The 22274-nt window shown below is 44.8% G+C and overlaps 1 protein-coding gene across 4 annotated transcripts in view; it reads right to left on the bottom strand.

Annotated features, from left to right (window-relative positions):
* The window catches only part of EMB1441 (zinc knuckle (CCHC-type) family protein), a 171253-nt gene extending 150056 nt beyond the window's left edge, over positions 1 to 21197 (bottom strand). For all 4 annotated transcript variants that reach the window (XM_087685885.1, XM_087685886.1, XM_087685883.1 and 1 more), the window contains exon 1: positions 20935 to 21197. In XM_087685885.1, the coding sequence (XP_087542011.1) occupies positions 20935 to 21039 (105 nt within the window). In that variant the 5' untranslated portion in view covers positions 21040 to 21197. The remainder of the gene's footprint in view (positions 1 to 20934) is intronic.
* Positions 21198 to 22274: the final 1077 nt, after the last annotated feature.

The following is a 22274-nucleotide window of genomic DNA, read 5'->3' as shown; positions in this document are numbered from 1 at the left end:
GAAAAGAGTGACATTACTTCCTATCACCATGGTCGGAAGGGCAACAAGAAACCCTGATTGCAGGTATTACAAGAAGGAACAAGAGAGAAAGAAGAATATAGGAGATAAGAAAAATGAGGATAAGACAGATGTATCTGAGGCAGCCAAAGGCAAGGAAAAGGCCAATGTGGCCTCTAGTGTGGTCATAGAGGAGCTTTCAGATACAGACGCTGATGTATTATGTGCAGTTGATTATGATGCCCTTGTATGTCACATGCAAGATATGCAGATTACGAAGACTGATGTGATTGATGCACTTTTGTCAATTGATGATGGTGTCACTTAGACTTGGATTGTAGACTCTGGTGTATCTTTCCATGTAACTCCTGTTGGAAGAGAGGTAGAGAGACAGAGTGGAGCGGAAGATTAGCCTCAGCTCATTGTTATTGTTCTTCTATTATTCTTCCATCATACTAACTGAAAGAGACTTACACACATAGGTATGACTAACCAAGACTAACTGTGGTTGAGTCACTGACTACACCAACTTATTGAATGTTACACAAGTATACAGCTGTATCCAGCTAATGTCGGTCACACACATAAAGATAAACTAACTGAAGAGTAACGGGAGCTTGATATTCTAACACTCCCCCTCAAGCTCAAACCATCTGATAAACTCCAAGTAGTTATCTGAAGTATATGAACTTTTCTTTACCAAGAGACTTGGAAAATATATCTGCTACTTAGTCTTCAGTCTTCACATGAATCAAGTCAATCTGCCCTGTAAGAACCATTTCTCTAATGAAATGGTAGTGAACCTCAATATGTTTAGACCTAGCATGGTAGACAGGATTGCTAGCCAACATAACATTGCTGAGGTTATCACAATGCAATCTCGCTCTGCTTTCAAGCTGTATTCCCAAGTCTTTTAATAGTTTCATTAACTAAATTGCTTCACAAGCCGCTAAGGCAGCTCCTCTATACTCAACTTTTGTACTAGACAATGCAACAGTAGGCTATTTCTTACTCTGCCAACTGATCATACTGCTGCCCAATTCAAATGCATAACCACTAGTTGACCTCCTGTCATAGGCACAACCAGCCCAATCAGCATCAGTAAACCCCGTCAAGTCAAGAGATTTTCCATATGCATAAAACAGCCCATAACCTGTAGTATCCTTTACATATCTCATGATCCTCTTGACTGCATCTAAATGTGGTTTGCGAGGCTTCTAAATGAACTGACTAATCAATCCCCACTGCATAACATAAGTCGGGATGGGTAATAGTTAAGTATATCAAGCTGCCCACCATCTGTCGATACATGGTCACATTCTCTATGTCATTCACAACATCAATCTGCAGCTTGACATTCTGATCAAGAGGTGTCTCCATAGGCTTGCATTCAGCCATACCATACTTCTGTAACATGTCATGAGCATAATGCTTCTGTAACAACCATATACCTTGAGGCATAGAGACTACCTCAATCCCAAGAAAATACTTTAGTTCACCAAGGTCTTTGACTCTGAATTCAGCCTGTAAACATGATTTAATTCCAGCAATGCCCTCTTCATCATCTCTAGTGATGATAAGATCATCTACATAAACCACTAGAAACACATATCCATGATCTGTCTTCTTCGTAAACAGACCGTGATCTGCATCACCCAATCTAAATCCATGTTGTTGTAAATAACTACTGATCCAAGCATTCCATGCTCTAGGTGCATGTTTTAGCCCAGATAAAGCCTTTTTCAGCTTACATACATGTGTAGGAAAGTCCGGGTGAACATATCCTTCAAGCTACTCCATATATACTTCCTCAACCAAATCACCGTTCAAGAAAGCATTCTTGACGTCCATTTGCCATAATTTCCAGCCTTCGCATGTTGCCAAAGCAATGACAGTTCTGATTGTTGCCATTTTCGCCACCGGACTGAAAGTCTCCTCATAGTCAAGGCCATATTGCTGTGCATACCCTTTTGCAACCAATCTAGCCTTATAGCGTTCTAACAAACCATTTGACTTGCACTTAACCTTGTACACCCATTTGCAGCCAATGGGGACTTTGCCTTCAGACAACTCAACCAATTTCCATGTTTCATTTTCAACCAAGGCTGCATACTCCTCATCCATGGCAGCACACCAATTATCATATGTAATTGCATCATCAAACTTTGTAGGTTCTTTGTAACCTATCACACTAGCCATATATGCATAACGGCGGGCTAAATAACCAGTGTATGTAAACCTATCAACTAGTTTTCTGACTCTCTCAGATCTCCGTAACTGTGACTCACTCTAACCTTGCCTCTCATGAGGCAGTACATAACGACTCTGCCTTACTCCATGCATCATAATAGACGGAATGCCCAACTCACTATCCAAACTGTCACTGTTAGATGACTCCTAACCTACTGTAAGTGGACCTGTCACATCTTCAAGCATCTTTTCTTTTCCCTTATCCAATCTCCCCCTCACTGACATATCCGTGTCACTGGACGTAAGAGTACGACTCTGCAAGTATCTTGACCAAGGACTTACTGTAGACGACCCATCACCTGTAGAACCACTCATAGATGTACTCACTGTAGGTGTATTTTTAGCATTACTAGTGCTAGTTGATCCATCAGTAGCCACTGCAACAGGATTACCATACCACGATGCCAGCTCATCAAAAACATCTTTGCTAATCAATGTCTCATGTGTAGACGGTACATAACACTTGTAAGCTTTCCGGTCTTGTGCATAACCAAGGAACACTCTTGACAACTTTAGGATCCAATTTCTTCCTCTTTTCATCAAGAACATGCACATATGCAATGCTGTCAAATACCTTCAAGTGTGAAATGTCAGGCTTATGACCATACAACCTCTCATATGGAGTTACATCATGAATCCCTGTTGTAAGGGTTCTATTCAGCACGTAGATAGCAGACACTACTGCTTTAGCCCAATAACCATTTGGCAAACTCTTCTTATTAAGCATAGCTCTTGCCGATTCCATCAGTACCCTATTTTTCCTTTCTGCTACACCATTTTACTGCGGTGTATAGCTGCAAGTTAACTGTCTTCTGATCCCATATTTAGCAAGGTATTTGTCAAAGTAATTAGAGACATATTCTCCACCTCCATCTTATCTAAGACATGAAATTTTACAACTCAACTCATTTTCAGCATGCTTTTTAAGGTCCTTGAATGCATCAAATACATCATCCTTATGTTTCATACTTGTTGAAATCATCAATGAAGGATACATAGTAACGAGCACCACCAAACAAAGCATTATAAGACGGACCCCATACATCTGAATGTACCAACTACAAGGGTCATGAGCTATTCCGTACATGTCTCATAAATGAAAACCGTGCTTGCTTTCCAAACTGACATGCATCACCTATATGTCCAAAGTCATGATACTTGAACTTAGGTAGTCCAAGCACAATCTCCTTCTGCTGCATAGATTTCAGCTTTTATACATTCACATGGCCAATCCGCTTATGCCATATCTCAACATCCCATATAGTAGCATCATCATGTGCAAACATGGCCGCTTTCAATTCTGGAATTATTAACGCATCAAGAGTAAACATTCTGCCATCTCTTTAGCCTCTAGCAATCAATTTACAGCCATTACCATATTCTTCAACAAAGCATCCATCTCTATTAAATCTCACCTACAGATTATGTTCTGCCATCTGTCCAACTAACAAAAGATTCTTGGTTATTGTAGGTACATGTAGTACATCATGCAAGCTCTTTTTCTTGCCATCAAGCATCAACAAAGATACAACTCCTTTATGCTGAATAGTATGCTAGGTGTCATCCCCAATACAAACATGCCCATGCGAACCTGCAACCATCTCATCAAATCATTCTCCATTGGGTGTCATATGATTTGAAGCCCCTGAATCAATGTATCATCTCTCATCTCTATTCTATCTAGATGCCTTCTTAGACACATGTTGCATGGCAAACAACCTGTCAACCAACTCATCATGAGCACTGCTAGAAGATGCATAGTGTCCATGTTGTTTGCCCTTTGCCTTCATATCTCCCTGCTTCTTGTAACAATCCTTTGCAATGTATTCATATCTGCCGCAATAATGACAATCCTTATCTCTGTTTGACTGATCATTTGACTGCCATGAACCAAATCCACCACCTCTACCATGGGGCGATCTCCCCCTGCCTCTAAAGCCGCCAGATCCACGCTGGCCCTGTGTATTTGTGCCATGCCAACCATTCTGCTGATACTGTCCATAAGTATTTCGAGTGTCTCCTCGACCTCGAAAAGAGCCACGGCCTCTGCCGCCTCTACCACGCTGGCTAAAGTAAAGAACAATGTCTCTGCTTTGAGACGTACTAGAACCTGTATTCAGCCCAAGCTTAACTTCCTCATGCAGCAGCAAAGCAATCAGCTCATCCCAATCAAGAGATTCAGCTCTCATAGAAATAGACGTATCAAATGCTTTATACTCTTTGTCAAGTCCATTCAATGTCACTACAATCATATCATCCTTAGACACTTAAGATCCAATGGTGACAAGCTGATCCGCCATGTTCTTGATCTCTGTAGTGTAGGCCTGAATGTTTCTGTCATTCCTAGACATGTTATTGAACTATTATGTTAGTTGAATCTTTCTTGCATGTATTACATTTCCATAATTCCTCATGAGTATGTCCCATGCATCCTTTGGAGAACTGCATCAAGTAATCTGTATAACCATAGCATCTGATATACATAAGGAAAACCAATGTAACACCTTGCATGCTCTCTCAGTCCATAGCTTGTGAGCCCTTTTCTGATCATTTGTCAGATTCCTTTCATGCATTTCAGGTTTAGCCTCATCACCTATACATAAGTCCCAATAACCTTTGCCAACTAAAAAATTCTTCATACGGAACTTCCATAAAGCAAAATTTTTGTTGTCCAATTTTTCTTCCACAATTTGAGTGATTTGTCAATACCTTGAGCATTTTCCATGGTTGCAACTTAGGTATTTAGTGATATATACAACCTGTAAGTATCTGGCTCCTTTTCCTACAATTCAAGACTAGTTTCCTGCTATTCATGACAATTTCCTACCATTTAGAACAGTTTTCTTGACAACCTCCTTGCTATAAACTGTATTACGACAATGAAAAAACACAATCAACTGAGAATAAACCAAGCTCAAATCAGTTCAAAACATTCTATGGTAGTGGCAAAACATCCTAGCAACCAACTATGTAGTTCCTTGAAAAGGACAGATGGTGTGTAAACTAAAGCGCAGCCTATATGGGCTGAAGCAAGCACCACGGCAGTGGTACAAAAAGTTTGACACTTTTATGTTATCTCATGAGTTTACAAGCAACCATACAGATCATTGCTTGTACATGAAAAAGGATACAGATGGCAGCCCCATCATACTTGTTTTGTATGTGGATGATATATTGCTAGCTAGGAAAAGAAAGATTAGCTTGGATGCTCTCAAAAATCAGCTGAAATCAACTTTCGCCATGAAAGATTTGGGGAATGCAGGGCATATTTTGGGCATGAGGATTCATAGAGATAGAATGCAGAAATTGTTTTTTTTATCTCAAGAAAAGTACATTGAAAATGTACTAGACAGATTTAACATGGCTGAAGCTAAGCCTTTTGGGGTACCCTTACCTTCTTATCTTAAGCTTAGTAAAGCCAACAGCCCAAAAGATGACTTGGAAGCAAATGCTATGAAGGGAGTTCCTTGTGCATCAGCTTGTGGCTCTCTTATGTATGCTATGGTTGCTACTCATCCAGACATTGCTCATCCAGTGGGAGTTGTTAGCAAGTTTATGTCAAATCCTGGCAAAACACATTGAGAGGCTGTCAAGTGTATTCTTCAATACCTAAAGGGTACACAAAGAAATTGTATTTGCTATGGGCAGGGTGCACTTAGTTTGCAGGGTTATTGTGATGCAGACATGGCAGGTGACTTGGACACTCGTAGGTCCACCAGCAGGTATGTCTTCACAGTTGTTGGTGGGGCTGTTTCTTGGTGTTCCACGTTGCAGAATATCGTTGCACTCAATACCATTGAAGCTGAATACATATCAGCTACTAAAGCTTCTAAGGAAGCTACATGGTTGAGCAGACTTGCAGAGGATCTCGGCATGTCTATGGGTACTGCAACTTTGGGATGTGATAGCCAGAGTGCTGTGTATCTAGCTAAGAATGCCATGTATCATTCAGGTACAAAGCATATAGATATGCGATATCACTTTATTAGACAAATTCTGAAAGATGGTCAAATCACATTGACCAAGATCAAAACACAGGACAATACTACAGATGCTCTCACTAAAAATCTAGGCAAAGCTCAGCATGAGCATTGCATACGACTAGTGGGTGTTGGTTAGAGGTTCACTTCGAACCTTTAAGTGGGAGGTTGTTGGGATCAAGGCCTGTTTGACCTCCGTGTAAAGTACACGCACATTATTTAGCTGCACATGTGAATGCACCCTTATGTGCCCTAAGTATAAATACATTTTATTCTCTGTGTACCAACACATTGTTGGTACACTCCTATCGCATCATACTTTTACTCTACTCTCTCTCTCTCACTCTCTCACCAGCAGTCACTCTCACGCTCACTCCTCAAACTTCTGCAGCATCCAACTAAGCTCCAACACACTGTGTGAAACCCTAAACACAGAATGCAAAACGCAAACTGTGTGAAGGATTTCTCAACACCCCCTCTTAGGCCCAAAAAATAGCACACAAGAGTGAGAAGAGAGAAGAAGATCCATCCTGTAATCTAAGAATTCCACCTGAAAGGAGACCTATGAAGATAGTCATGAGATAAGATCAACTATAGAATGCAAAACTCAACCTCAGGAGGGAAGCCACTAGCTCCGTGGCTCCATGCTGGAAGGAATACGCAAGCCTAGTCACCAAGTCGCTACTGAAGATCCAAGGGCCCCAAACTAGGTAGATCCTCTAGATCCTAGGTCTCAATAGAGGTAAAACTGCTTGAAAGAGAGTATAACCTCGAGAGTAAAAGATGGTGGATGAAGAACTTCATGGCATGTAGGGTCCCCCTCTCAATTTGAAGGAGTAGAAGGAGGAGCCCCGCTCAAGCCAAAGAAGAATGGAAAGCCCCCTCTAAGGGCAAAGTAAGAAAATTCCCCTCTAAATCCCAATCTAAGATAAAAAGGGAATCCAACCACTCATGGCTCACGAACTCTGAAACTTCTGAGGACAAAGGAAGCGATGTCGATTGTGCCGATGAAGGTATATGGGGCTTGGAAGGAGTAGAAGCCTAAGAACGCCCAAAGATGTCTTCTCGAACTTGAGTAGAAGAGGGTGGGGACAGAGACTCAGGCTGAGCCAAGGGTGGGGAATAGTCGCGGACTCTTAGGGGAGTGGACTGTGAAGGAGATGTGGGCCATGGAAGCCATTGGACCCGAAAGTAGATGGAAAAAACCTCCGCGTAATGTAGTGGTCTCCAGGAGGGCTTGTCGCCATGTAAGGTCTTGGAGCCTCCATGTGCTCGAAAGGACTTAGTGCGCGTTGGATGCAGCTTATTGCCTTGAGCATAATACTCTGATAGCCAATGCATAACAATCTTTGTGGCCTAGAAAGGAGAGGTAGCACAAGGAGTGCCTGGTGGAAGACGCATATACTCTGGAAGGGTGGGGAGCAAACGTCAATGTCGACAGTCTTCAGTGGGATGACCATTCTTACTGCAATAGTAGCACCCAGTAGAAGGGCAATCTGTCGGGGGAGACGCCATGGTACTGGTGTGGTAAACTGGATAAGGGAGGGTGGGAAGGAGAAGAAGAATATCTCCCGATGCACAGCGGAAATTGTAGAGAAATCAGATGTTGATGCCGAACCCACCACCGATCTTTGTCTTCTCTAATGAGAAGGATCTTTGCGGTTCTTTGAGCACCTCCATCTCTGATACCATGTCAAAATGACTGAGTAACCAGAGAGAGTGGGGTTTGTAGGGAAAATACAGTGTGTACGACTAACACTGAGAGAGAGGAAAGAAACTCAGAAAGATGGATAGGATGGTGAGGTGTCGCTTGGAGCAAGAAGACTACCGTCGCAGAGTGAACAGCCTTTGAATTTGCAAACACGGGGATGAAGAGTGGCACCTACGAGCAGGAAGATAGTTGACGAAGCCTTCGTTTGCAAACGCAAGCCTGAAGAGCTGATGCCATTTGTTGGAAGTGATGCCAAGTGGTGAGGATGAGCCAAATGCTGAAAACGCAGATGAAGACAGCCTCTGGGAGTGAAAACGCCAACTGTGGAGTGACGCCTGATGAGTGGAGAAGCAGCCAAGAACAAAATGCAAGGTGTAACTGCCTCTGATGATGATGGATGATTATGCCTATGATGGAAGAAGGCCGCCAACTACATAAGAACTCCACCAAGCTAACAAATGCAATGTGATGGTTGACGCCTGATGGATGGATGAAGTCGCCAGCTGGAGAAGATTGATGCCAAGATGATGGAGCTACCGCCAACTGTGGAGGTGAAGCATCAGCAGAAGATAAGGCAAGCTGCCACCAAAAACGCAACTCCAAAGATGGAGGCTAGCGCCTGATGGTAGGAGATGAAGGTGATGGATGGAGAGAGTGTCACAAGACTGATGGAGAGAGTAGGAAAGACAGACTAAAGGATCAGCCATATATAATGAGTGACAGAGGCAGCCTATAAATAGACAAGAGACTGTCTAGGATGGCGCTCGGAGGGAGGGCACTAGCTGTCTAGGGTGGTGCCACACTATGGGCGCCCAACCCCTTTTTGCGGCTGTCCACTATGTGAAACCCTAAATGCAAAGCGCAGAATGCAAACTGTGTGTGAAGGGTTTCTCAACAATTATTAGCCCTTAGACTGAGCCCTTAAACCGGCATTAATTAATTAATTAATACCTAGTCTCTAATGTCACCACTAACATTAGTGGCCAATAAATTGGTCTAGGCCCAAATTTGACAACGCCACCTAGTACCTATCAGACATAACTTATTACAACTTTTGCCTTTGGCACCCACTGCATCCTTGAGGTCCTTGGCCTGTTACCATGAAATAATTGCCATGTGCATCACATGTGCTAAACAACCTTGCACATTTGATTAATAACTTGATCAAATGTTCTCAACAAGATTAGAGCATCTCAAAATTTTACATCCCCGTGATAGACACCCATTGCATTATCAGGGTCCTTAGCTTGTTACCATGAAATAACTACCATGTGCATTACATGTGCTAAACAACCTTGCACATTTGATTAATAACTTAATCAAATGTTATCAGCAAGATTAAAGCATCTTAAAATTTCACATCCCCATGACAGTGCGCAGTACAAGGTCCCAAAACTTTCCATAAATAGGTGGGCTTCCCTCCATTCAACCTCAATCTCATTTTGCAGTTTGCTTGTACTAGAGCTTTATCACCCACTACATCCTCAGGGTCCTTGGCATGTTACCATGAAATAACTGCCATATGAATCACATGTGCCAAGCAACCTTACACATTTGATTAATACTTAATCAAATGTTCTCGACAAGATTAGAGCGTCTCAAAATTTCACTTCCCCGTGACAAAAACCCACTTGCATCATCAAGGTCTCCAAAGCTGTGTTTGCTGATTGGCAACATCTTCCTCAGCTTGGTGACATCATTTCCAACCTGGCGACCATCACTCCCCGCTTGGCAACATCTCTATGGCTGCATTTGACATCTTGGAGGCTCTTCTTAATCCAGGGCGACCCTATTCCCAGCTGCATTTGCACTTTCTGTTGTCGCCTGTCATCCCATTGACACCTAGAGCTTGCCTTTACTTCCTTCTACTTTGCCACCCAGGCTGGTCACTCCTCCAAGTACTTGCGTTTGCTGCATATTCTCTCTCCTCATTGCTTGTCTGCATCAAATCCAACTTCCACATTTGTGTTTGCTGGTGTTTGACTCTCGGAGGCTGCCTTTGCTGCGCTTCGAGCTTAGCACCTCTACCTCGATCCTCGTGCCACAAGAGTTCGAGGTACAATTTTCATTCCTACACGTTTTATTTGCTGCATGAGCATTGTATATTCAATATTTAGTCATTCATTCAAATTCCACTGTGTTCATTGTCTTTTAAGTTACCCTAACCATAACTATATTCTTTTGAGTTTCTGTTTTGTCGTACACTTTCATTTATGTTTCTATGTTAGGGTATTCCATCACAGCCCACCTATTCACACGGCCCTATGTGAAAGCTTCCCTACTACTTGGTCAGCTAATACTGTAGTACCAATCCTGAAAGCTAGAGACCCCATGGTTCCTACGAACTATAGAACGGTCATGGTTGGACACATGCTAACCAAGCTTTATGGATGGATACTAGCGCATGGGTTGAGCAAATGGGTAGAGAAGCACCAACACTATGCACGTCGACATGCAATGTTTAGGAGGGGATACTCCACCCTAGATCATATCCTCACACTTTGAGCCATCATCGAGGAGAGGAGCACAAGGAAGGCGGATATACTACCCCCTTTCACATACAGAGAGGAGACATTGGAGGTGGTCCATAGATATATTTATTTGGGGATTACATTTTCAAGGCCAAGATTCACTTTGAGGAGAGTGGTAGAGGATAGACTAACACAACACTATGCAACTCTAGGATTGATGGAGAGCCAATACGCACACATACAATTTCAAGAGCCTTGAACAAAGCTCTTGCTCTGATAGTCTAGTCACACTAGCACCTCTATATGGTGTCCCTATATGAAGATCGTGCCTCTACCACACAAGAGCCATGCAGGATCAACCATTACCCAAGGGAGAAGATATAGGAGGGATGGAAGTAGATGGAGAGAGCCCTAGTACTGATGATTTCACAAATGATCCAAAGAAAGCCCTCTATACCACAAGGGATTATCAAAGCAGAGATGAAAGCACCACCCATAGTAGTAGAGGCCCTTTTATAGATAGTGACCTTTCTGCATTGGCTCTAGGACTTGCCAAGACAAAGATACTCCCAACTCACACCACAGTCAACTAAATAGCTAGCATCACAAGGGGATACTAGTAATTGAGTACTAGTATGCTCAGACAAAGGCATAGTTAGAGCTACATGGATTACACATGGATCACCTCCCACCACTATAGTGCAGCTTAGACTGCCCTCAACTGGATCTCACCCAAGAGGAGCTAAACCACATCATCAAGACGGACATTATTGTGAGAGTGCGCAGCGAAAGAAGAACACGAACACAGAGGAGAGGAGAGAGGAAGCAGAGAATGAAGGAAGAAAGTCTGCACTGACTGAGATGAATGCTGAATACACTGGAATGGACAGAACAGTCCCTGCACGCAGCCCGGAGCGTCAGTGAGGGAACCAGGACAGACTGGAAGCAGAGGCAGCACCAATGCCGGAGACGGAGACAGAGGAAGCAGTGCTGTACCTGCAGAGAATGAATGCTGGACTGACTGGGGGGGCTGCTATAAATAGCCCCCAGCCAGAAAACTGGCCGACCAGCTAAACTGGCCGACCTGGCCAGATCTGGCCGACTATGGCCAGAACTGGTCCGACTGACCAGAACTGGTCCGACTGCCCAAAATAATGGGCAGTCACCCCAAAAACAGCCCAGATCTGGGCTGTAAAATGCCCAAGGCTGCATGCTGACTAAAGCAGCCTAAAAACACACTGACAGAGCTCCTCTGTCTCCTGTCGGACTCTGACAGGAGCTCACAACCAGGAGATGACAGACTGAGACTGAATAAGAGCAGGCTAACACCCCCTCTCAACTCCTGGGAGAGTCTGAAGACCCAAGAACCGCATGTGATGAAGCAGAGAAGCCTGAGGCAACGGCTTCGTAAAGAGATCAGCTGCATTGGCCGCCGTAGGACAATAGACCACCACCAGCTCCAAATCCACGATCCGCTCTCGAACATAGTGATACTGAACCTCAATGTGCTTCGTACGAGCATGAAACACCGGGTTCTTGGCCAGAGCAAGAGCACTCTGGTTATCCACGCGCAGCTCCGTAGGTCCGGTCTGGGAAAAGCCAATCTCCGCGAGTAAGCGACGGAGCCAAACTGCCTCCATAGCGGTCGAACATAGGGCCCGATACTCAGCCTCTGTAGAAGAAAGGGCCACAGTAGGCTGCTTCTTGCTGCTCCAAGAGACAGCACCAGATCCAAGGGTGAAAGCATAACCTGTAGTGGATCGTCGCGAATCCACATCACCTGCCCAATCAGAATCACTCCATCCAGACAGGGTAATCCCATCTCCATACATGATCCCAAAGGATCGAGTCCCCTGCAAATAGCGAAGAACCCGCAAGGCCGCCTGCCAGTGATCCTGGGTAGGAGTCTGCATAAAGGAAGACAATAAAGCCACCACAAAAGAGATATCCGGCCGAGTGTGTAGTAGCCAGATAAGAGAGCCGACAAGGCACCTGTAACGGGTGGGATCGGTAAGAGGAACTCCAGCTGTCAAAAGCTTGGACTCAGGGTCCATAGGGCATGAGATAGGCCGACACTCAGCCATATCAAACTCCGAAAGAAGCTCGGAGATGTACCTGTGCTGCGAGATAAAAATGCCCTGTGCCATCTGATAGATCTCCAGACCTAGAAAGAAGTGAAGGATCCCTAGATCCGTCATGTCAAACTCTTGCTGTAGAATGGACCGTGTATGCTCCACCTGCTGAGTGTCACTCCCTGTAATGATAAGATCATCCACATACAAGATGAGGAACACCGAAAGAGAATCCACAACCCGTAAGTAGAGGTTGGGATCATAAGCGGAGCGCGCAAAGCCACTCTGTAGAAAGAAGCGGTCAATCCGCTGGTACCAAGCACGAGGAGCCTGCTTTAGGCCATAAAGAGCCTTCCGCAGCCTGTAGACATGATCCTCCTTCCCCTGCACAAGAAAACCAGGAGGCTGTGAAACATAAATCTCCTCCTCAAGAACGCCATTCAGAAAAGCAGACTTGACGTCCATCTGATAGACAGGCCAACGGTGGTGAGCAGCAAGAGCCAAAAGCACTCGGATGGTGGACATCCTAGCTGTAGGAGCAAAAGTCTCAAAGTAATCCAACCCTGCGCGCTGGGCAAAACCCTTGGCAACAAGCCTAGCTTTATGCTTGTCCAAGGAGCCATCTGCAAGATATTTGGTCTTAAAGACCCATTTCACACCAATCACCTTCCGTTTCGCGGGACGCGGTACAAGCTCCCATGTCTGGTTTCGCTCGATGGAGTCGAGCTCGGCCTGCATAGCCTGTCTCCAAATATCCTGTGCAAGAGCCTCCTCCACAGTGGAAGGCTCAAAATCCTGAAGAATTTGTGACATAAGAGCATAGTTCACACATAGTGAACTGTCCCGCTGGGCCTGTAAACGTGCTGATCGACGAGGACCTGTAGAAGAAGCAGGAAAGTGAGTAACACCTGAATCCTACATGAGCCGGCGATACCATAAAGGAATCCTGAGGGACTCCGTCGGCTGTGAGGGAGACCGGGGGGTCTCTGGAACCTGTAAAGCACCCAAATCGGAGAGGGACTCCCCCTCACCGAGAGAAGGTAGATCCTCCGCATCTGAAGAAGGCTCGATATCCTGTGAAGATCCCGAAGTGGTGGAAGAAGAGCTCGTTGAAGACGAAGGCACATCCACCAAGGGGGAAAGGGAAGCCGAGGGAGGAGGAACTGGGGGGGTGCTAAGAGGCATCCGGGAAGGAAGTGAAGGGAGAGAGGGTGGGGAAGGTCCGTCGATGATGAAGAAACATCGGTAAGAGAACCATCAATCGGATCCTCAGAGGCAGCAGCCTCATCAAAGATCACATCCCTGCTCACCTCAACCGTCCGTGTCGTCGGGTCATAGAGCCGATATCCCTTCGTGGTCGTGCTATAACCAACGAAGATAAGCTTTCGCGACTTAGAGTCGAACTTCGTCTTCCTCTTCTTCTTGTCCACATGGACAAAAGCATCACACCCAAAGATGCGAAAATGGGACACGAAAGGCTTCTTGCCAAAGAAAGCCTCATACGGAGTCATGTCCGACAACGCCGAAGTCGGAGAGCGGTTACGAATATGCACCGCTGTAGCCACCGCCTCACCCCAAAGGAAATGAGGAAGGCTCCTATGCTCCAGCATAGATCGGGCCATCTCAAGCATGGTCCGATTCGCACGCTCCACCACACCATTCTCTGATGGTGTGTTCGGATGGGAATACTCCACCCGAATACCATGATCCCTGCAAAACTGAGAGAAAAGATGAGAAGTAAACTCTCCACCGTGATCAGCTCGAACACCACGAACCTTGGAAGTGGTTTGGGTCTCCACAAAAACCTGCCACTCACAGAAACGGGAGTACGCCTCGCTCTTGTACTCCAAGAAATAAGGCCACACATAACGACTAAAGTCGTCCACAATCAGCATCAAATACTTGGCCTTCCCAAGGGAGGCCGTGCCCATTGGTCCGCAAAGGTCGGTATAAACCAACTCAAGCGGAGTAGTAGCCCGCCTAGAAGCAACCTGCGGGTGAGGCTGCCGGTGCTGCTTGCCCCTCAAGTAGCTAGGGCACAAAGTGTGAAGAGGAGGGAAATCAGGAAGTCCCTCCACCATCTTCCTCCTAGAAGCCCGGCGAAGTGAATCAAGGTTCAAATGACCATACCGAGCATGCCAAAGCAGCCCAAGCTCATGGGAAGTCCGCGCAGCCAAGGCTGTGAGCGTATAAAGCCCACCCTCCTATGTACCTGTCCAAAGAGCAGCACCTGTAGAAGCATCCTCCACTGTGACTGCATCCTGAGTAAAAATGACCCGGGTACCCAACTGAGTAAGACCATGCACAGATAATAGGTTAAAACCCAGATCAGGGACATAGAGAACTTTGGCGGAGGAAGACCGCCTGTCAGAAAACATAGGTAAAGTCCCCACTCCATGAACAGGAACTGTAGAATTGTCACCAATGGTGACTGTACCCCCTCTGGATCGTAGATCCTGAAGCCAATCCTGACGGAAGGTCATATGTGAAGATGCTCCACTGTCGACGAGCCAAGGCTTCTCCTGTGTGGTAGAAGCAAGGGCAGTGTCTTCCTCAACAAAGAGATGCACAAACGCAGATTCTGTTGTGGCTGGGGCCGCCTTCGAGTCCTTCTCCTTGGGCTTCAAATGGGGATACTTCTGCCAACACTTCTCCTCGGGATGAGTGCCCTTCCCACAATGGGGACACTTGGGCTTCTCCTTCTTCGCATCCTTCTTGTCCTCCTCCTTCTTGTCCTTGGCCTTCTCCTTCTTTTGTTTCTTCTTCTTGCCACCACCTGTACCAGCCGTAAAGGCCTTGGTGGAGCCACTGGCTCCCACCTCTTTTAGGCGCTCGTCATGCTCCAAGACAAGCGGGGAAAGCTCCTCCCAAAGGAGAGTCTCACGGGTCCTCGAAGTGATGAGGCTGGTGTAGAAGACATCATAACGGGGTGATGGCAGCTGAGTCAACAGAATCATCACCATATCCTCAGACGATATCAGACGACCAAGAGAGGCTAGCTCGCCTCGCATATCCTCCATCTTCGTGATGTGCTCCTTCATGGAAGAAGAACCATCAAGACTGAGCATCCGCAACTTCTTCTCCAGGGAAATCTTGTGGGCAAATGTCTTGTGCTAATACAAAGACGCAAGCTTTGTCCATACTTCCGCCGCAATCTTTAACCTGTGAACATGTACAAGAACTGAATCATGGAGACTCATAAAAAGAAAGGAACGGGCTCGTGAGTTGAGCCTATCCCATAAGGCTGCACGGTCCATAGAGGTGCTATCGGACGAATCCACGGGGGGTCGGTCGATGGGCGAAGAAACAAGATCCCAAAGGTCAAAGGTATCAAGGATGCAAGCCACCTTGCATGACCATAGGGAGTAGTTGGAACCATCCAACTTGTCTTCCTTCAGAAAGGAAGGGAGAATTGGCACCTGGATAGAGGGAATCAAGGAAGGCATCCGCACATCTGATGCAGTCTTCACGGAAGAAACCTTCGCAGTAGAGGGAACCCTCTGAGATGCATGGACTGAAGAAGGACGAGTGCGAGGAGGGTCTTCCCGATGTCGAACTTCATGATAGTCCCGCCTCCGCTCAGAGGAATGATGAGAAAGAAGCTCATCCTCTGAGTCTTCAAAGCCTGAAAACTGGTAAGACATCTTCCAATCTGCAAAATACCAAAGAAAGTTGTGCCGCTGACGAAATAGGACCAGCAATGTGGTCACCAACCACCAAGCACCGGGAACAAGCCCAGACAGAGGTCGCCTGCAGAAGAGGAGCAGCTGGGGGTAGAAGTGACCTGCAAAACAGCAAAACGCAGGCTGTAGGAAGGTCGCCTTGCACCAGAGGAGGTCGCCTGGCAGCAAACGCAGGGTTGCTGCGTCACTGGATGACGTGGCAGCCCCTGTGTACAGCAAACGCAGGCTGGACAGCCTCCAGATGCAGTCGCCTGGCTGGGATGGACCTGTTGGCAGCCGCCTGAGACAATCGCCTAGCTGTTGAGAAACTGTGGGCAGCAGCAGTAAGGTATTTCTCTCGTCCTCCGTGCTCTCAATCAGGCGATGATACCATGTGAGAGTGCGCAGCGAAAGAAGAACACGAACACAGAGGAGAGGAGAGAGGAAGCAGAGAATGAAGGAAGAAAGTCTGCACTGACTGAGATGAATGCTGAATACACTGGAATGGACAGAACAGTCCCTGCACGCAGCCCGGAGCGTCAGTGAGGGAACCAAGACAGACTGGAAGCAGAGGCAGCACCAATGCCGGAGACGGAGACGGAGGAAGCAATGCTGTACCTGCAGAGAATGAATGCTGGACTGACTGGGGGGGCTGCTATAAATAGCCTCCAGCCAGAAAACTGGCCGACCTGGCCAGATCTGGTCCGACTGACCAGAACTGGTCCGACTGCCCAAAATAATGGGCAGTCACCCCAAAAACAGCCCAGATCTGGGCTGTAAAATGCCCAAGGCTGCATGCTGACTAAAGCAGCCTAAAAACACACTGACAGAGCTCCTCTGTCTCCTGTCAGACTCTGACAGGAGCTCACAACCAGGAGATGACAGACTGAGACTGAATAAGAGCAGGCTAACAATTATTTAGATACACACCGCCAAGTCATGGGTGAAACCTACTAAGGATCTGGGGACGAAAATGGCTTTCTACCGAAAGCATCTTCTACAAATATCCCCCAATGGGTTTATTATTTGTCTGAGATACATGGATGCACACCTATCTCATGGTGTACGATGTGCCATCGGACAACTCTATACATCCTTATACTAGCTACGAATCGAGATAGTAGATACGCTACAAACTCCCTTCTCTCGGAGGATAGGATTTGCCAACTCTGTTAGCTCGAGCCAAAGGCAGAGGAGTACTACTTATGCAAATGTCTAGTGTATTATGAGATCAAAGGGTATTTCCATTGCCTATTTAGAGAAGAATTCGGGCCACTATCTAGGGTAATGGATTTCCTGGATCAAAAATGTCTCCAACTCTTCTTAATGGAGTTACACGGTCACAGAGAGCCTCTTACCAACCCAAGAGTAGCGATAGGAGGTTGCACACCAATATACACTCACAAAGTTCTATCAAGCATCGACTACTCTACCCCCCCCCCCCAAACAAAGTCCCCCCCCAAACAAAGTCTTCCTCTAATCGACTTGCAGCCCCACCACAAGAAACCACCCTAAGCATAGCCATAGAGAGGTGCAAAGCCCATGGACCATGTCCAACTGGTCACACCCCCGCCAAAGGCACCATTTGCAAACACTTGGTACTACACCATCATTGGGGGACCATACCTCACCGCTGTTGCGTGAGCAATTTCACATTGTATCTGGCTCAGACATCATTTTGTACTTATCATCCCTGTACTGTTTATTGTTTATTGTTTATTTTTCACTTAGTAATAGCATTAGATGACAACTATCTTGGGACTTGGGAAAATTTCCTAACTTTTCAAACTAAACATTTTGGTCTCATAGGCCGATTTGGACTTTTATAGACTTTAATATAGCTCTGTGTGTGTGTGTGTGTGTGTGTGTGTGTGTGTGTGTGTGTAAAAGGTGATTGTATTAATTACCAAAAAAAAACAAGATTACATGATTACAAAATACAGGATGGCTCCAGGCCATCACGCATAAAATCCAAGACATCGCAATCAAAGTACAAAGAAAGCAAAGTGACTAGAGAGGGATAGAAGAAACTGCAACGTGCCAAGCGAGTAAATCCTATCTAGGAAGAATACCTATTAACTCAATCAAGTTAAGCTGCCAATGAAGAAGTCCTTTCAAACGGGCTATATGGCTCTACATTGCCATTGAAGCATCAAAGATAAATACATTCCTCATGGTCCACATATGCCAACAACCCTAGAAACATAAGAAGAGAAAGAGCACTTTTTTATCAGCTGGCATGGAATCCACAAACTTGGGCCATCCAAAAATCCAATCTTTTGGAAGCATCAATAGGCCAACCACTTGGAACCAAATGGCTGAAAGTAGTGACCAAACCTTCCGTACCACCAGTAAGGAACCAATGATGGGGGGGTTTCTACTGGTGTCTAAAAAAAGAAGCAACACCCATTGAAAATGCTTCGCTTGGAGAGCGCAAAGGCAAGAGGAAGCACACCAATCAACTCTCTCTTTTTTTTTTCATAAAAGGTAATAGTATTAATTACGAAAAGATACAAGTTTACATGATTACAAGATACACAATGGCTCTAAGCGATCGTGTGTAAATCTCTCTCTCTCTCTAAAGCACTAGACTACAAAAGAATTACAAAAAGTCATGGGAACGACGCAGAGGAAATTGCCCTATGCCAAGGAAGTAAGTCCTCCCACGGAAGTAAATCAGAGTGCCGAATAAGATCTATCTGCCAATGCAAGAGGCCTTTAAGCCTAGCAATATGTCCCTGAACATTATAGGCTGAATCAAAAAGAAAAGCATTCCAAATAACAAGATCTTCATATGCGACTGAGCCGGTGTGGGGTATTTGGGCCGCGCAAAGACCCAGTCCAAAGGGCTTAGCGCGAAACCAACCACTGCTCGCCAAACTGCCGACAAGAGTGACCAAATTTTTTTAGCAAGAGGGTAAGAAATGAATCGATGACGGGCCGATTCCACACTGGTGGTGCAAAAGAAACAATTGCCGTTGGAGATTCGACGCTTGGAAAGGGCTGAAGCAAGAGAAAGACCACCGATCATCACCCTCCAAAGAAAGACCTTGCATTTGAAAGGTGTCTTCTTCATCCAGCCCTCCATCACAGTTGCCTTCCACCATGACCGAGATTTACGCAATCCCCATACAGTATTGGCTTTAGTAACCAGCCATTGATGATCTTTAATCAAAAGATGATACACCTGGTTAGCTAAGGCCTTTTCCAAATTCAAGCGGCCTGCAAGGTCCCAGTCCTGCCAGGGTCGATCCATAGCAAGGGCAAGAAAGGGTTGTCTGCTCTGGAGCACCATCAAAATCTGTCCCCATAAATCACGATATCCACGAGGGATCCTGAAAAGCCTGCTAGCTATACGAAACGATATCAACACGTTGCGACTAGCAAGGGTGGCATCTGCAACTGAAGTCAAGCCCAAACGTGCCATACGATTAAATTTTGGTCTGAGCTCATGTTTGCCTTCCCAAGAAAGTAATCTCGAGGCTGCCAACAGTTCCTGTTGAAAAGAGTTAGTGGCTAAGTGATCCTCGGCTGGATGCCATTGAGCCTTCTTGAGAACCAATTTCCAAGAACATACCAAGTGAGCAAGCAAGGATGATGCAGGACTAGAAAACCGAGAGTGCATTAAGAACGTGCTACCAGGAGCTCCGAATTTGAGTATTACCATGCACCAGCCCGTGATTCTCAAGAGAATAACGGGCTATCAAGACCCACGAGTGATGATCCAAATACATGGCACGAAAAAGAGACCAACGGAGTGCCAGCATATGAGTTTCGGCATCCAAAATAGCCCCACCACCAATCAACTCTCTCTCTCTCTCTCTCTTTTTTCGTAAACTCTCTCTCTCTCTCTCTCTCTCTCTCTCTCTCTCTCCACACAAAAATTGCCTCACAATATCAAGGCCATTTTGTATCCTCTCCATGGCCCTCATTATCCCTCGCTATCTACTCCATTTTGAGACATCCTTGATAATGCCCATACAACATGGTATACTTAAAATTAAAGCATTTGCTTAATTTGCCAACAAAATAATACGTATAAATGTATACTTAAAATTAAAGCATTTGCTTAATTTGCCAACAAAATAAAACACATAATTTGAAAGAACAAACGCTTGTATTCAAGCTATATGGAGATATGAAATCTAGATCCCAATTTTCATATGGCATGTAATTATCTACTATACATGGCATCTTTCCTCACTTGAAATTGCGTAGTAGCAGCAACCCTTAGTTAATGATGGTTAGAATTATATCCTCACCCATTGACCAAGGAGACATCAGTGCTATCGTCGAGCTATTGTCTCCTAACTTTGGGGGTGCATCCTCCTAAGCTATGCAATTATGTGGCAATTATTAGATTGCTTTGAAGAAACTTATGCAACGCAACTACTATCTTGGTATTATTCTGATCGGAGATTTTGATTGTCATAACATTGTGCACACTTTGTTGATGATTATGCACTCTTTAGTGATGGGAATTGAAGACGACATATTTGCAGCTAGGAGAGTGCAGCAATGTGATTCCTCCTGAGGCAATAAAGGCAGCTCAAAAGTGTTGAACAGCTGATGATAAAAATTATGCTCTAGGAAATCCATATGTTCCCGAAATCCATACATATCGTACATGTGTTCCATATGTTCCAGGAAAACGTGACGTACATAAGCCAGCAGCTGCATAACCTGTCTGTGTGCTTGCGATGAGTGTCATCCGAATGCGTTTATGCAGAACGCTACATACAGACCTCACACGGGGGGGGGGGGGGGGGGGGGGGGGGTTTGGTTTTGAACCTTGGCCGAGAGATCGTAGACATTGGCACAGCGCATGCCTATGAGAGATCGCAGGCATTTCACTTCAGCGGCCACGTCGGCCGTGTTCATCCGAAGCTTCACCATCCCGTCGAAACAGCAGAAGAAGAAGAAGAAGAAGAAGAAGAAGACAGCTCCTCGAGTTGCATAAAACAGGGCTGAGGTGCTTTCTAGTGACACACAGCCTCGCCTTCGTAAGTCAGCCACACGCAAAAGCACTCACTGTGATCATTTGAACTTTTTTAGCAATGCAAGTTTTTTAGAAAGATAACCATTCATCACATATGTAGCCAACTTATACTACTAATGATATGGTTCTATCTCCATGGTGTTTTATATTTAATATTTATATTGCGGTACAAATAACCTAAAACTTTTAATACAATACATGGAGTGACAGAAATGGTAATGCAAACTTAGTCGATATCAACTAAAGGTTCATATTGTCATGGTTGAGTACATCAACAAGAAGCATGATCAATGTCTAGAGCACCTCACATAAGAAAGAAAAACAAAGACAATTGTTAAAGAAGAAAACACCAAATGATCATAAAGATGTAGGCATAGCAATGACACAAGGCATGAACACTTAACACAAAAGAAACTTAGAACCATGTTAGCATGGGGAAAAATCAATACAATAATCTCCAAGATTTCATAATCATGGGGAATTATATTGTTCTAAATTATGATAAAAATTAAGGTAAATATTTATCCTTCCTTGTTATTTCTAAAACTTTTAAATTACTAAGAGGATCCCCCACATACTTCCATTACTTCAAGATCATCGTAAATGATTAATGTATACATTCCATGATCTCTAAAATGTTTTCCCATAGCACCACCTCTGTGACCCTCTTTGAATCGTTTTGTGATATATCAGTGATAGTTGCAAAAATTATAATTATTGTCATTATTCAACTATGCGTGTGGGGTCTCCATCTTTGCCCAAGGTCTTTGTTTATGTATTATTATCATAAATCCTTGAAGTAGTAGATGTATCTATGTTGCAACCATATAATGTATTAAAGGAGATAGAGAATGCATAGCTTATAGACTTTACATATCCAATTGCATATGTAGGTACGTATTTGCTTTTACTATTATGGCTCAAAATGAAGGCCTTGGGATATTCTTAATATTTAATTTAACATACAAGATCAATCATTCTAATAAATCCAAATTATTATGCCCTATTTTCAAATGTTCTATTGGTGTGGTTTAGTGCTGGTATAGATGAACAAGCTTTATTTTTTAATGAAGATCAACATATGGATTACTGATAAACTGACAACTTAAGCACTCTAAGGTAATTTTGCATG

Source organism: Lygodium microphyllum, chromosome 10, assembly GCF_053477565.2.
Source record: "Lygodium microphyllum isolate KBCC chromosome 10, Lygodium_microphyllum_v1.1.10, whole genome shotgun sequence".
NCBI lineage: Eukaryota > Viridiplantae > Streptophyta > Polypodiopsida > Schizaeales > Lygodiaceae > Lygodium > Lygodium microphyllum.
Note: the sequence above shows the minus strand (reverse complement) of the source record. Positions and strands in the feature narration are given on the sequence as shown.